Genomic DNA, 16,613 nt, shown 5'->3' on the forward strand with positions numbered 1-16,613 from the left:
TTGTGGCCAGTATTAATTAACATCCTATGGTTGTTGTGCAAAATAATCTGATAGAATATTGTCTTCCTATATTATACTTAAGATTTTTTCATGATTTTTCATAACCAAATTGATCATTAAGTCAAGTGATCTTACCAAATGATTATGTTTCCATCAATGACATTATCTTTACATCCCATTATTGATAATTTTTAACAGTAGCATCTTGCACTATATACAAAAACATATCATCCTTTTAGTGAAACTCTATAATTCATAATTTTACATCACTTTGAATCTAGCACAAACAATTAACCTTTGAGTCTTTAATATATGTTCAATAATTTTTGTGCAATTAATATTTTATGATTATGGATTAATTGAAATGTCAATACTAGCACCATTGGTATGTGCCTCAATATTTAAGAATGCCTCTTTATTACTCAAATCAACCTTTATGGAAGTGTGTAAATTTAAAATCCTCATCAAAATCCCTATCTCTACTTAATTATCACTCTTCATGGAAGGTATGTTTGAGGAACCACCTTTTAATAAGTTAGACTTCACATAACTTATTTCAGTTACACTAGCTCATGGATAAATAATATTAAAAACTAAAAATTTTAGTCTCGAGCATTCATTATATTTTATCCATTGTACTTAGTCAAGAAGATTGTAACGCCCCACTAGGGAACCCAAAAGAAATTAACCTAAAGTTTCACTAAGTTTGTCAAACATTTTTTTTCCAAAGACAATAACAACAAGAGATAAAATATAGCAGAAGCATTAACTAACATACATAACAACCATCATAAAACAATTTTTTTTTTAAATTACATTTCTTAAGGGCCCCATGATGTTGAATCAAATTCAAGTTTAATTAAATACTAAATTTGATATAAAAAAAATCCAACATCAAAGAATAACTACAAGTATGAATCTACTTAAACAATATACAATTATATAAGATGTCACTTGACAATAATAAGAATGCTTATTCATCTACTATAGATGTCACAGGGTATGAAAAGCTCAAAGAATATACATAATGAATATAATACATCATCTCATAAGATCTCTAATAATAAAATACATACAATAGAGTATAATCATCCAACAGAAATACAAGATTAGAAAGAAAGTAACACCTACATAGGTACATCTAGCAATGACATCAACAATCGAATCTCAATGGTATAAGAAAAATGCACTACCACTCAACCTCATGAAACCTAAATGGCCAGCTCCCATCGTGCTAAGGAGATAAAATCAAGTCCCAAACAAATAATAGACCATAAGTCATAACCAATATCTAGGTCAAGGAAACACCTGAAAGAAAACTATCTCAAAGGTACCAAGACACAAGTATCATCTAATCCCAAAGGCAATAAAGACATTAGGAAATCTACTATGTAAGTGGGCAAGTGTCATTGACTGAGCCAACTCTAAGGTTACCCTGGCAACCTCTCTAGACTCTGCCCCCTAATGTCTCTATGCGGCACCAGTATCCTTTTGTATAGACAAGGCATACTAACGAAGCAAGGTTGCAACCAAGCATCCTCTCTACTCCAATCCTAGCCTGTACTAGCACTCAAGGCATGGGCAAGGAAAAAAATGACTCATATTAATTCATTTCAAAACCCATTTAATGAAATGTTATCACTTATTAAAATAACTTATAATGGGTTACCCAAGAAGCCACTCTGGGCTCCAGCATCCATTGCAAGCCACTTCTCTATTGAAAATAGATTGCAAAGATCATTATTGAGAGAGATTATTGAAAGAGGGAGATTGTTGAAGAAGACTATGTGTTTCAATCATTATTTTGTCACTGATGTCAACCCTGCTATTTGCTGGTAAGATAACTGCTTATAAGATTCAAGTACTATCACTTATTTGATTGATGAAGAGGATTTGATCAAAAGATGTAACAATAGCACCTAGAGAAAAGGTTGAGTTATAATTATGTAATGAAGTACAAAGATTAATTGCGATAGTGATGACATGATATATTGATAATCTACTTAAGGTTACAAAGGTTGGTTACACTAAGAAAGATTAGAAGAACAAGTTACACAAAGTTTGTCTACCAAGCTTGATCGAGTGAATAGTAGGCACTGAGAAAAGTCAATACAAGCTGAGCAGAAAATTAGTTGGAGTTGAGTAAGTTCATTCTAGTGTATGCCAAATAGAACAGTGGATGTTGAGTAAGGTTTAGTTGATGCCGATCACCAGTAAACTTTAGTTCATGCCGAGTAATTTCACAATGGATGTCGAGCAACATAGTATGTGCCAAGCATTAGAAGCTTGATAATACTGAGCTACTGCATTATTTAAAAGATCATGGATTCGATGAATTTGAGCCAACAAATTTATTTTCTTGGATTGTGTGAACCAAGTGGAAGATAAGGTTGATGAGCTAGTGGCACAAAATTCAAGGTAAACTATTTTTAGGCGAATTCGAAGTGGATTCTAGGAGAAGTTTCTAGAAGAGATATGAGATATGGGGTAGATACATTGTATCCTACCTAATCCATCCGAACCCTAAATTGGACAATGGAGAATGAGTAGCAAAATGTCCTAATTTCCTATTTATAGGAATGGTTGGTCATGAAGCAAGGTTTTCATGTGGGAGAACCTAAGGGAGACAATGAGTCAAGGGTTTTGCTTTATCTAGTGACCTACGTGAAGAATCTGCAATGGCATGTTAAGAAAGAAGGCTTAAGGAGATAAATGCTTGAAGGGTGAACAAGCTATTAGAGCTACAAAGTATGAAGGCCAAGCAAAATTGAGGACTGAATAGAGATCTATAATTTGAAAGTGAAGTTGTAAGTTGTATCAGATCAAAGCCTTACTGTTACTCTCTAACAATTGTATCAATCTAGGGTAAATCCTTTGGATTAAGGTTGACCTAACAATCATTTGCAAATCCTTTAATTGGGTGACATTCCAACTGAATGGTCTAAAGTCCTCTAACAAGGCTCACTCCTAACAGGGTGATTGAAATCCTTTAACTGGGTCATATTTAATAGTGTGTATTGTAACCTTTGATAGGGTTGGCCTTTCACAGGGCATCACTTCAGAAGAGTGAAAAGAGTAGCATGTTACTAGTGGTTTTCCCAAATTGGGTTTCCACATAAATCATTGTGTCAAGTGTGTTGATGAATCTGTTATGTTTCATGCTTTACATTTCTGCAAGTTGATTTGACAATAACCTATGAGTTTTAAGTGATTGCATAATCTTATGGATGCATGCATGAGTATAAATGTTTTATGGGTTCATTAAAGATGTGAAAAAGTTGTATTTATACATATGGACCTTGGATAATTGATTCACACCCCCCCCCCCCTCTTAGTTATTCTAAAGTATTCCAACACTTCCCAACATACACATAGATTATACCCTAGGCTCATAGAAGTACAAATCATAGAATCACAATTTTCACTTCAGTCCTTTAGAAGCAACTGGAAAGCACCTATAGATAAAACATAGTATTCATCTCAGTCCTTTATAAGAAATTAGAAAGCACCTAAAGACCAATCTCAATATCACCTCAGTTCTATACAAGCATATGGAAAGCACCAAAAGATAAAATACAATAATCACCTCAGTCCTATACAAGCAACTAGAAAGCATCCAAAGATAATTGATCAAAGACTCAAAGGTTACACCAGAAAAGTCACACCATTCACCTCAGTTCTACACAAGAAAATTGGAAAGCACCAGAAACATCCAAACAAACTCATTATAGAAAATATGTGACACATCACCATGGACGGGTATAAAAGATCGTATACATAAACATCATCACAAAACAAAAACCTCCAAGCCTTTGGTAAACATCCTGATTTGGTCAAAGTGCTAAGACAAACCCAAACCCAAAATCTATAACCACACATCACTTAAAGTGCAAAACAATGTTACTTTCATAACTCAATAGGTTTTGAAAATACAAAAGTTCAATTTTCACTAAAAGTTTTCAAGTTTTCATTTTTGTTTTCAAGACACAAGGTTTGATGTACAATTAGGGTTTCAATTTTCATTATTTTCATAGTGTTATGTCTAACAAGATATCTAAGTCCACAGGAACCTCAAAAGACTCCATAATTCATTAAAAGTCATTTAAAAATAAAACCTCATTTTAATATACAAACAATGAACCTATTAATTCAAAAACACCAATATCCATTCAAAATACTTTAATCAAAATATCATTATATTTCCCAAATTTTATGGATAACCTTATAACTGATCTTTTAATAAAGATTATTAGAAATAAAAATTATAATCAAATTATTAATAAATAATATTAATCTATTAATAATAATTATCATTAATTATAATAAAAATCATTAACAAATTAATAATAACAATATATATTATTCTAAATTAATTAATAATTATAATTATAAATTATATTAATATTTATTAATATTAATAAACAAAATCTTATTCAATAAATAACATATAATTTTTATTTTTTATAACTATATTTAAATAGGTTTATAGCCCCTCAGTTGGCTGCATGCAATAGTGTGAGTGCTACAAGGCAATGCTTAACGTTGCTACAATAGCGTGAGCCATTGCTTCTAGTGCTCACGACTGTTGTATGTAGCCCAAGTTGCCACAACAGGAGCAAGGAGGAAGGAGGTTGGAGGGGGGTGGCCCCCACCCACCCATTAAATTATATTATTTTTAAAAAACTTCCTTCAGTGTGCCATCAAAACTAGTACCCAACCCTGCAAAAAAAAAAAAATTTTTTGTTTTATATATTTAATAATGTAATTACCACAGTAATTACCAATTACAGGAGTACTCACACATACGTGTGTGTATATATATATACACACACATATATACGTATGTATATATATATATATATATGTATATATATACACATACATATATACGCATGTATATATATGTATATATATGTATATACATACATATATATATATATATATATATATATATATATATATATATATATATATATATACATACATACATATATATATATATATATACATACATACATATATATAGGTTACCTATATATATATATATATATATATATATATATATGTATGTATGTATGTATGTATGTATGTATACATATACATTTATATACATACATATATACATACATATATATATGTATGTATGTATGTATGTATATATATGTATACATATACATATATATGAACTCGGTATAGCAATCTAGATCAAACAATCAAACTTATAAACAAATCAGATTTTCTCTTTTAAACCCACATCCCAATTTTTTAACACATCCAAATACAAAATCTCTTAATTCATCAAATAGGGTTTCTAATCTCAATTTTGTCTACAGGCATTTTTGAAACGAAAAACAATAACTTCACAAACAAAGGTTTCAACCTAAACTAAATTTTGAATGCAAATCCATAAACAAGGAGAAGACAAATATTTTTAATGAAAGAACTATTGCGCAAAACCCACAAGATCCTACCTGGATCTGATGCTAATCAACAGATTGTACAAAACTTGCAAGAATTTTCCTTTTCTTTCGAAACCCTCTTCTCGAAAATTGGCTCCTCCAAACCTATGTATGGAGAATTTAAGTCTAATTTCCTAATAAAGAGTTTTCCCCAAATGAGGGCTTAGATTTAGCAATCACGCGAAACCATTTTTCCTTTATTATTTTTATTATTTTAAATTCATGCACAAATATTTTACAGTTAATCAAAATAATCTTTATTAAATCAATTCCTTTCTCTCTCTTATTAATTCACGAGATATTTTTAATTAAATATTTATTAATTTAACTAATAATAATATTTATAGTTTATTATAAAAATGAAACTCCTAAATAAATTATTATTAAATTAAATAAATATAAATACACCAAAACTAGAACTTCAATAAAACCTTTTAAATTTAGTTATTTTATTTAATTAATTTCTCAAATAATTAAACATTAAATTATCTTTATAAAATTTTCATTAAATTATCTTTTAATTTGATTTAATTATAACTGAAAATCACAACAGACCCACAAGACTAAATACAACAACTCAACTAAAGACAAAGAACATAATCAAACTTCAAGTTCAAAATCATGAATTTATGTCACTTGATGAATTCAGACGGTAAACCACTCCAATACTTGTCCTACTTTCTAAGACAATTGGCTTAGGTTAGGGTTTGGATTCAAGAATTATCTCCTCTCTTTTACCATTGAGATATTGTGATAGGGCACGTTCATCTTGGCAATTCAAGGATGCTGATGTTTGGTACCTACAATCTGCATAAAATATGAGCATGTACATACACATATAATCTAAACTAAATAGGCAATGATAGGGAGTGGTGCATTATGTAGATCTCGACTAGCAACTACAACTCCCTCCCTTAACTACATTAGAAATGTCAACTATAAATTAAACAGACAAGTGCACTATACACATGTAATTATGGGGTAAGTAACTATAGAATTGCATATAAATCATTCATCTAACTAACCATCATGAGATAATTGAAATAACTATATGAACATACATGTATCATCATCAAAATGATCCTGAACATATGAAATAACTAAGTAAGTCATAACATAAATCAACTAAGTATGAAACAACATCTAATCAAACCCGGTAACCAAGTACCAATAATCATAAAACATAATCATCAAACTGGTCTAAAAGAATTTGATAATACAATATGAAAAGTAAACTAGGGGTAAGCATTACAAAGATTGGCATATTCACTATATTACATCATGTTCAACTACTTAAAACATTGATTGTACACAATATTTAATGTATATTCTAACTAATCACAACATCAACAAATATGGATATAACAAGGCCATACTACAATGAGAATTCTAAGGGGTTATTGATTACCATAACAAGATCCAATTATATTACTTCTTAATATTATCAAGTTTCTCTTTTCAAGTGTGTGCAACTTTTTGTTAGTATTGAAACTATAATTATCAAACAATGTCATAGTTTTAGATTAGCACCACACTTAGGAAGTTAAGGGTGAACGCCACACTCAAGAAGATAAGGGTGGCTCTCATGACACTAATTCAAGCCTTTTAAGATTCTAGATTCTACAAAGTACATTCATCCTAAATTCAATATGATAAATTTCAAATATTAATCATAGTTAAATCATTCTCTCTTTATTTGGATACAAGATATGCATACATGTAAATCATTTTGTATCTTTCAATTATAAATTCATTAGGTTCAAGCATGTATGTAGAATTAACTTTTTCATTTGACTTTATTTTGGCGTTGATTAGTTTACTAATTAACCTTCCTTGATATTTTATAGAGATTATGTTATAAATGTTATAAATTAAACTTCACTTAACAAAAATTATAATAAGACCCACTCTTAAATAAGATTGATTTGTATGTCTCAAACTCTCGAATTTTCTAATTTCAATCATCTCGATCTCAAAATTCGAAAATTTCATCTCACCATAATTCTACATTTCAAAAGTAGTGGAATATACAACCCTAATTCTACCCTACCCTATTCATATTAATGGTCGCTCTTGATTTGCCTCTAGTCAACTGAATAATTTTCAAATTTAGTCCCATAGACTATTTGATCCCATAGACCCCAAGTAAAAATCTTCCTCCTTTCATTCATACCCTATATCTCAATTCTAACATATATTCTTTCACAATCTCAAGTGAACATAATTTTTTTCTTTAGTGAAGTAAAACTTTACAAGTAAAGCTTAGTTTCCTTCAATGCCATAAACGTGGTCCTTGTTCTAGTGCAAGACAACGCATGTAATTACAAGTGAAGAAGAGTAGAAAACGAAAGGCCAGCTTACCGTCAAAATAACAGCGGAGATAAAAAATAAAAGAAGGAATATAATATTCCTGTAATTTTCACTCTAGTAATGACACGCCCAAAGATGGAATCAGCATGGGAAAGCGGGCCCCACTCAATAATTGAACCCAGCAACAGGCTGGCTTGTCAGATTTACCGGCTACAGCCGGTGGCCCTCTTTCCACGGAAATCTGGACCCCAAAACTCAAATCAATATATTTTTGACGTCAGCATAAAACGTGACGGGAAAATTGGCGGCAACTGACAGAGACTTAAGACTGGTAGACTGAATTTTTTTATATAGACTGAGCGGGGAAGAGGAATTGCGGGTTACAGAAGACGCCAGTCTTCAGAAGAACTAGTGTTCTTCGACGGTAGTGAATGTTTGTGGGTTTGAACCCCTGACCTCTTGGATGAAGGGAGAGTGACTTGACCATTGGTAGTGAATGTTAATTAGTTAGCAAGCATTATAAGCTTTTGACCGTAGCAAACAATTTGTACATTTGTATCAGTGTCATTTTGGTTTATGCTTTTTTCTCTGCAGATTTGTGAGTTCTATTTAATGAATCCATGTGGGCGCCTGTAAAATACAGAGGAATTTCCCTGAAGCATATCAGAGTTTACCAGACCCACTAAATCAGTGCTTCAGGGTCTTTTTATTGGGCTTTATAATTGCTCCCTGCTATATACAAGGGTTCTGTAATTGCCCTCTGGTATATGCACAGTGAGTATACTCTTTAGGGTATATGAACATGCTTCTAGGGAAGCGTCCTAGGCCTCCCATGAGGAGGACTACAAGCATGTCATCACTTGGGTCTGATTGTGGCATTGAGTGTCCCGAAGAGAAGCAAAAGCCACCCGGGGAAGAAGAAGGGTGCCCTTCAGCTAAGGGTACGGTGGTGTTAGGGAGCCCTTACCAAGGGCAGGCTGTGACAATGGGTGTACCAATCCAGAGAGGTTTTTTGAAGACATTGAGAAGCTTTCCTTTAATGGGTTCAGGCAGAAGTAGTAGAAAAAAGAGTTCAGAGCCTACCCACTTCCTTCAGGCCTGTTTTCTTTGCAAGCGGAGGCTTGTCCCTGGCAAGGATATCTACATGTACATGTAAGTCTTGTTTATCAGTTTAATATCATATATAGATGTAATTGATACAGTTTGTCAGATAGATTACATAAGTTTTTATGTTGCAATTGAATTTTCTAGGAACGATTGTATAAAGCTTTTTTAATCAACATTTTGAATCATCATCTCTTTTCTATGGCTCTCTTGCATCCTGATGATGATGGATCAAGTAGAATGATTCAAAACATTGATGAAAAAAGCTTTACAGAATCTTACCCACAAATTCAATTGCACTCTAATAGATTGTGGAAATCTTATAGCTCTGAAGTTCTTGGGTTTTTAGTTTGTTTCTTTGTGTTTGTTTGGATTGGATATTAATTTTGGTTTTGGGTGGGGATCCTTGAAACAGGGGTGACAGTGCATTCTGTAGCATTGAATGCCGTAACCAACAAATTCTGATAGATGAAAATAAAGATAAATGCTGTGTGGTAATGATGAAGCAAGATTCAGTTTCCACAAGCCAGCATCAGAACAATGGGAACAAGAATGGGACTGTGGCAGCAGCCTAGTTTGCTGTACTGATTATATCAATATGTGTATCTATTTGCATATCAAGATGATTTCATTGTAATCAAGTATTGTTCAATATTATGGCATATAAGAAAAGAATGAATCTTGTAATTGTCTTGTGCAAGGAGGAAAAGAGTCATGGAGCGGATCATATGATAAGTTTACTGCAGTTTTGTCTTATTTCACTGAAAACAAGACCTCTCTTATTGTATATATCATGCAATGCTTTTTGCCGATATTCTTGTGGGTTCATGGGCTAATCATGTTATGTGACTATTGGGCAATCTGTTATCTGTAATTGTCCGATCTGAGTGTTGATTTCAGTATGTTAAGTAGGGCAAGAGATCCATAGCCACTCAAACTAATTTCGTGCATCTATATCATCTAAATTGTAAGTAGAATAAGGTCGATTTTTCGGTCTATTCATGTAGGTGACTGAAGAACTTAAAGCTAAGATTTCGGAGTTTGCACATTTACAGACCGACAGATACCTGTAATGTTCACTCCCTAATAGTTCGCGCACCAAAAAACAGTAAAACTTAGTGGTAAAATGTCTAGTACTTGTTATGAAATGTCCCAATATTTATGCACAAATCACCAACCAAAAAGGCTAAAAAATAATTGACTATTAGTACGTGAATTAGGAAGTATTGATGATATCTACTCTATCACAGTCATTGGACCCTCTGACAGTTATTAAATCTCTTCCTGTATCTTAGTTTTCAGGTTTCTTGTGTCTGGTTTTCCTTGCAGATAACCAATTGATTAGGCTGTCTTGCCTTTCTCAGTAAGCGTAGAAGTGGGAATTTTACATCTTTGATCCCCAATACTAAATCATAATCTCAAACTCATGTTTAAGGTCATTTTAGTTTGCCCAATAGGTGGGGCAGGTTTCCATGCTGTTCCGAACTTGAATCCAAAACGTTGATGATGATTTATTTTGCCTTTTTCTTCTCCATGATTGAGAATATCAATTGGCTTATTTGCAGTGGGCCATATTTAGGTGCAAGAGTCTCTTTCACTTAGGTGTGCGCCCTTTGAGGGAAAGCTGAGGGTGGACTCTGATTTGGTAGGTTGTCCAAAAGGATGGGTTTGGGATCATATGCAAGGCATTCATGATTTGGGCCCCAATGACAATTCCTCAATAAAATTTGAGGGACTGAAATAGTTGGCCGTCCACTTTGTTGCTCCACTTATTTTCCATGATTAATGTCACAAACTCCATACCTGTTTCATAGAGCTCAGACAGTCCAAGGGAAGTGTAATATATCAAGCAAGCTGAGGATCACTTCAAAGAAGACTCATTGACTTTAAGATGTTTCAATAAAAACAAGTTGATATTGTCATGTGGGTCATGGTCTTGCTATAATTAACGTTGTAGTCTAAGTTTTAATATTCAATGTGTTAGTTAAAAATGCTTAGCCCATCTAGGATATGCAAGGTCCCTCTCATAGATATGGAGCATAGAAAAATTACACGTAGACCCCAGTTTTAAGATCTCATGGTTTGATATATCCTAGATGAACGTCTTGTCGGGTGAACTTTACTTTCAAAGCTTGATGCCCTTTCTGATATTGTTCGTTCTTTTTCTCCACTTGGTTTAGGTTGGAAGTAGGGTTCGAGGAAATATCTAGTAATAGCTGATTTTGTGTATCTAGAATTCCTAAGTTGTAAGTTGGATTTCACCAGTTTTTTTCACATATGTCCGTAGATGAGTGAAGGTCATGAAGCTAAGGTGTATGCTTTTGGGTATTCATGGATCTTTCCGATTGTGGAGCATAGAGTGGTCCAAAAGTGTCATTTCAAAATGTTGTCTTGAGCTATGTTCATGCACTAATAGTTGCTCACTCAAAAACATCATTACTTGTGGCTCAACGTCTCAATAGTCTCTATGAAATGTCTCAATCGTGGCACACAAATGAGCCAATCACCGACCAAAAAAACTAACAAATGATAAACTATTAGTACAAAGAATAAATTAAGCTTGGAAAACAAAAGTCAACTTTGACTATTTAGCACTTTTAGCATAAGAATGAAGCCTTAGTGTGTGATGTTTAAGCCGTCTGGTGATTGACTATTACTACATATGTTTTCATTTTTGGGGCTCTTTAAAAGTAATAATTGAGAAGTATCTATGACAAAAACCATAACAATTGGATCTTTCCTATGCTTGTTTGGTTTCATGCACTCATCTAACCACATTAAACAAGGCTTATAGGCTTCTGTTTTTGTTTTGAAGTAGAGTTTATGTTAGCTTTTGTTATTGTCATTTTTATTGATGAATAATCATGAAAAAGAGTTCACTCCAAGATCATAATTGAATTGGGGCGGGGGCCCTAGCTCGGTTGGCTAAATCTTCCCTGTTGCAAGGGGTTGGTCACGGGTTCTAGTCTCCCCCGTTCTCGTGGTACCGGTGGGCGTGTCACGCCAGCACTACCGGTCATGTTAAAAAGTTTACTAGACGCACTGTAGTTTATAGGGGGGCCGTGTTGCACCGATTCCTGCAGTCTAAAAAAAAAAAAAAAAGATCATAATTGAATTAATTTAATTGACGAGGATGATAGTATGTTCTTTGATAATGTCATTTATAAAAATTCAAATTTCAAAGATGTTATTATATCAAATTCATACCTTAAAAATAAATTTGAATTTTATGAAATGAGTTTTTTTGAACCACTCCACATAAAACATGAATAGATGCAAAAAATACACAATTAAAACAAGAACACAAATATCTCAATAATTCAATTGTTTTAATAAAGAGTCAATTTCTATCCAATAAACCCATAAGAAGTTCTATGTTCTCATAAACTAATTGATAGAAAAACTTCCATTAAATATAAATTATTCAGGCCATCATACTGACGTTCAACCCTTCTAGATCAAATTTGAATCTGTGCTTCTACTATGAAGTTCAAAATAAAATTTATCCAACTTTATGTTTTTATTTTAATTTTAATTCACTGCATCATCTAAAAGTGATGTACTGAATAGTGCACATTTATTCCAAATTTTGGAATCCATATAGTACAGTACTTTTAAGCTCATCTACTCAATCTTGTCTTTTCCAAGCTTTGGATGATGATGGTCAGCTTCAATTCATTAGCAATTTGTACTTGGTCTTCACTTTCACCACAATATCTTCTTCTCACCATTTTTTTTCTTGAGTTTCAATAGTGAAGATACAAAAATTCATAATTGACACCTAATTTGTGATTCTCTCCTAAATATCCAACTTAATGACATCTTGATTTTTTTTTTTTAAATTTAATTACCAAGTTGCTTAATGACATCTTGATTTGTTTTTTTATTATTTCATAAAAATCTAAAAACCAAGTTGCAAGTTCAAGGCAATGGGAAACATAAAACAAAAGGAATGTGAACTGTCAACACAAGGACCCAAGTAACCAGTTTAAATATATGTGCAAGTGGTATTATGGATAAATATCAACTATAATGATCATAATAATGAATATTTAAAAAAGGGTAGGATTGATGGTTCAGCTATCATTCTTGGAAAGAAAGTATCATATTTAAAGTATCCAAATAATATCTAGTATCATTGTTAATTCATAGAAATTCTTATTCAAAGAGTATGTAAAAGTAAAATTAATAATTTAGAAATAAAATTTTGGTTGTAATTGTATTGGGATGTTTAATTTTATGGTAAAAACATTTCATTATCATTAAGATTGAAATATATGTTGAGTTACTAAGATTGAATGAATTTATAAATAAAATTTAGATTGTAATATCTTAGAATGTCTAATGTTATGATACAAATATTTTATTGTTATTAAAATTGAAATATATATTGAATTATTAAATTTGTACGTTTTGTACTTTCTTGAACAATTGAACTTGTAAATTTGAACAAGTATCACTAATGATAATCCCCGTAAAACAATTTATAAAATGAAATCTTTTATACTAATTATTTAAAAATCTAAATTTCTCAAATTAAAAAATAAAAATTAGAATGTAATTATTTTCAACATGAAATAGAAGTATTAAAGTTATAAGCTAAAAAATAAACTTCATGCAACAATAATCACAAGAATTTTCTTCCATGCTACACAATTTACGCACTCAAGTGAGTGCCTCAATCTACTTGGTTTGAATGAGCTGGAATTCCATCTTCATGGAGTAATAATGTTGTGTGGCTTAAAAAGTATGGAATTGATCCTTAATAGAGTAATAATATTGTGTGGCTTAAAGTAGATGCTTTGAAATAAATAAAATATAATTTATATTCATTATACATTTCACCCCACCTTAAACTTAAATGATGGGCCAAGAACATTGTGGAATAAAGGTCCAATAATGTGCTTAGTTTATAATATTATTTTGAAGGTCAATGTGAGTCTTTAGAGAAAGAAAAGGTAGAGTGCCAAATCTAATAATAATACATCAAGGAATAAAGGTAAAATAGATGGGTCCACGGGCTCAAATATCAACAGAATACAAAACAAAAAATAATTGATACGGTACACATAATTATAAATCATTCAAATGAATTTTTTAAAATGTTTTCTTCTAATAAATTGAAAAACTAAAATGAAAATATCTTCTTTGAGTCGCAAGTTTTAAAAGAGGATTACAATTGTTTAAAAAAAACTCTATATGAGTATATTTCTGTTTTCATTAATTTCTATGAATTGAAGAATATTATATGATATTTTACAATAATAATAAATAATTTAATAATGGTAAGAATATTGTTACTAATAAGGAAGTTAATAATTAGTTTTTTTTTTTTTAAAGATTTTTTTATTTTTTGTTATTCAGTTTATTATTATTGTTAGATTAATTATTATTATATGTTAATTTAAGTTAACAATTAGTTAATAGATATTCATATTTACAATTTATTTATTTATTTATTATTGAGAATCATAAAAGAAGAAACACGATTAACAGGTTGGAAGGAGAAGGGGGAAGAGAATATAAGGATTAAGAGGAGATGGGGAGACATGTCGTAGAATATTTTTGCAATGCCTATAAAAAGGATAATAATACAGAAAATCAGGTTATCAGAAGAAGTTTGATAAATACAATCCCACAGGTGCTTGGTGATGTGGAAAATAATTGCATTTTAGGTAACATCACGGAAGAGGAAGTGAAAAGGGTTGTGTTCTCCATGAAAGCCTATAAGGCCCCAGGTCTTGATGGCTTCCCCCTTGCATTTTTCCAACAATTTTGGGAGGTTGTTAAAAGTGAACTGATATGGGCTACCAGAGATTTTTTCAAAACTGGGAAGATGCTAAAAAGGATAAATAAAACCTTTATTGCCTTGGTCCCCAAGACCCCAACACCCGTGAGTCTACTGGATTTTAACCTATAAGCCTATGTAACATAGTGTATAAGATATTTGCAAAAGTGTTAGTGAATAGAATTAAGCCTTTCCTACAAAGTATTATAGGAACACCACAAAAGGGGTTTGTGCCAGGTACACAAATCCTAGACACAACAATTGCTACCCATGAAATCATAAATTCTATGGAAAACAATAAAAAACCTAGTATGGCTTTCAAGCTGGATATATCTAAGGCATATATGATAAGGTAAAATGGGACTTCCTTTATGATGTGCTTGGAAGAGTGGGGTTTAATGATAGAGTTATAAACCTTATTAAGATGATGGTAGGGATGGTTCAGTATGTTGTCCTTCTAAATGGCTCTCCTTGGGGTAATTTTATTGCAGAAAGAGGACTAAGACAGGGTGATCTACTATCTCCTTATCTTTTTATTATGGTGGCAGAGGTGTTGGAGAGATCATTTTCTAAAATGCTTAATACAAGATGTGTGAAAGGAATAAAACTTGCAACTACTATTGATACTAAGGTGTTACAACAATTTGTGGATGACACATTTCTATTTGGTGAATCCTCTATTATGGAAGTTGAGGCTTGGAAAAGTATACTTAGAAATCATGAAGAAAGCTAAGGGCAACAAATAAATTACTCTAAGAGTAAGCTTTATTTTTTTAATACTAAAGCTATCATGCAGAGGAGGATAAGGAACATATTAGGTTGTCAGTCAACCAACCTCTTGGACACATACCTTGGACTATCGTTAGCCACTAGGGAGGTGACCAATGAATTTTGGAACACTATTGTTGAAAGAACCCAAAGGAAGCTGGTAGGATGGAAAGGGGAGATTTTAAGTAATGCCAGTAAATTACAATTACTCTCTATGGCCCTCCAAGGCATTCCAATCTATTTTTTGTCCCTTTTTAAGATTAATCAGAATATGGCTAACAAAATAGAGAAAATACAAAGGAACTTTCTATGGTCAGGAACAAAAGATAAGACCAAATTAAACTGGTTAACTGGAAGGAGGTTTGTAAACCAAAGGAAAAGGGAGGATTGGGAGTTAGAAGACTTCAAGAATTGAATGAGGCTCTCCTTACGAAATTTGGATGGAGATTGGGAGAAGGAAATACTGATTGGAGTAATATCATGAAAGCTAAATATCTCTCAAACTCCCTATTCTCTCATAATTTGTTTAATAATGATCTCCCAGGAAGTTCCAAAATTTGGATGAATATTATTAGGAGCAAGGGGCTGCTAAGGGAAGGGGTAAGATGGATCTTGGGTAATGGGCATAAAATAAGGTTCTAGGAAGATAGTTAGATGGGAGGGAAACCGCTGGTTTACAAAAAATTTAGAAGACTAATGGAGAAATTGGAGGTGATAGATAGTGAGTGGTGGATTATATTGACTAGGGAAGAAGGTGGAAGAAATTGCAAAATGATACGTACTCTTAGGAGGATATTCAACTCCTTAAAGAACTAGAAGAATTGATGGAAGCACAAAGAATCCCAATTCTAATTCAAGAGGATAAATTAGTATGGGACTTAACTCCTAGTGGCAACTTTACTATCAATTCAACGTACAAACATCTATGAAGTAAAGATTTGTACCCCCTAATATGGCATAAAGTTTGGATAAGTAATCTCCTCCCCAAAATTAAATTTTTTTGGTGGACTGTTTAGTATGACAAAATTCTAACATTGGACAATCTAAAAAAAAGGGGTTTTATTGTACCAAACAAATGTTATCTTTGCAAAGGAGAAGAGGAGAATATCCCCCACCTATTTCTAAAATGCCTATATACTTTAAAGATATGGGAGTTTATTTGGGAGAAATTGGGATTATGTTGG

General features: G+C 32.1%; 1 protein-coding gene across 2 annotated transcripts; it reads left to right on the forward strand.

Moving 5' to 3' along the window:
• The first annotated feature begins 8,146 nt into the window (after positions 1-8,146).
• On the forward strand, positions 8,147-9,687 carry LOC149551308 (FCS-Like Zinc finger 6-like). 2 transcript variants are annotated; one of them, XM_089786865.1, is made up of 3 exons: positions 8,147-8,258; positions 8,364-8,921; positions 9,289-9,687. In XM_089786865.1, the coding sequence occupies exons 2-3, from the start codon at positions 8,566-8,568 to the stop codon at positions 9,446-9,448; spliced, it is 516 nt and encodes a 171-aa protein (XP_089642991.1). In that variant the 5' UTR covers positions 8,147-8,258; positions 8,364-8,565; the 3' UTR covers positions 9,449-9,687. The 2 variants fall into 2 exon arrangements, with proteins under 2 accessions (XP_089642991.1, XP_089642990.1); XM_089786864.1 differs by having other exon boundaries at positions 8,147-8,921.
• Positions 9,688-16,613: the final 6,926 nt, after the last annotated feature.

The sequence above is a fragment of the Cupressus sempervirens genome, chromosome 6 (genome assembly GCF_028749045.1).
Source record: "Cupressus sempervirens isolate cs-2001-9-10 chromosome 6, ASM2874904v1, whole genome shotgun sequence".
Classification (NCBI taxonomy): domain Eukaryota; kingdom Viridiplantae; phylum Streptophyta; class Pinopsida; order Cupressales; family Cupressaceae; genus Cupressus; species Cupressus sempervirens.

Bases quoted from the DNA above. Each gene is read 5' to 3' on its own strand.
- LOC149551308 (XM_089786864.1), top strand. From the start codon at position 8,566: ATGAACATGCTTCTAGGGAAGCGTCCTAGGCCTCCCATGAGGAGGACT. The intron at 8,922-9,288 runs GTAAGTCTTGTT...TCCTTGAAACAG, and splicing joins AAGGATATCTACATGTACAT to GGGTGACAGTGCATTCTGTA.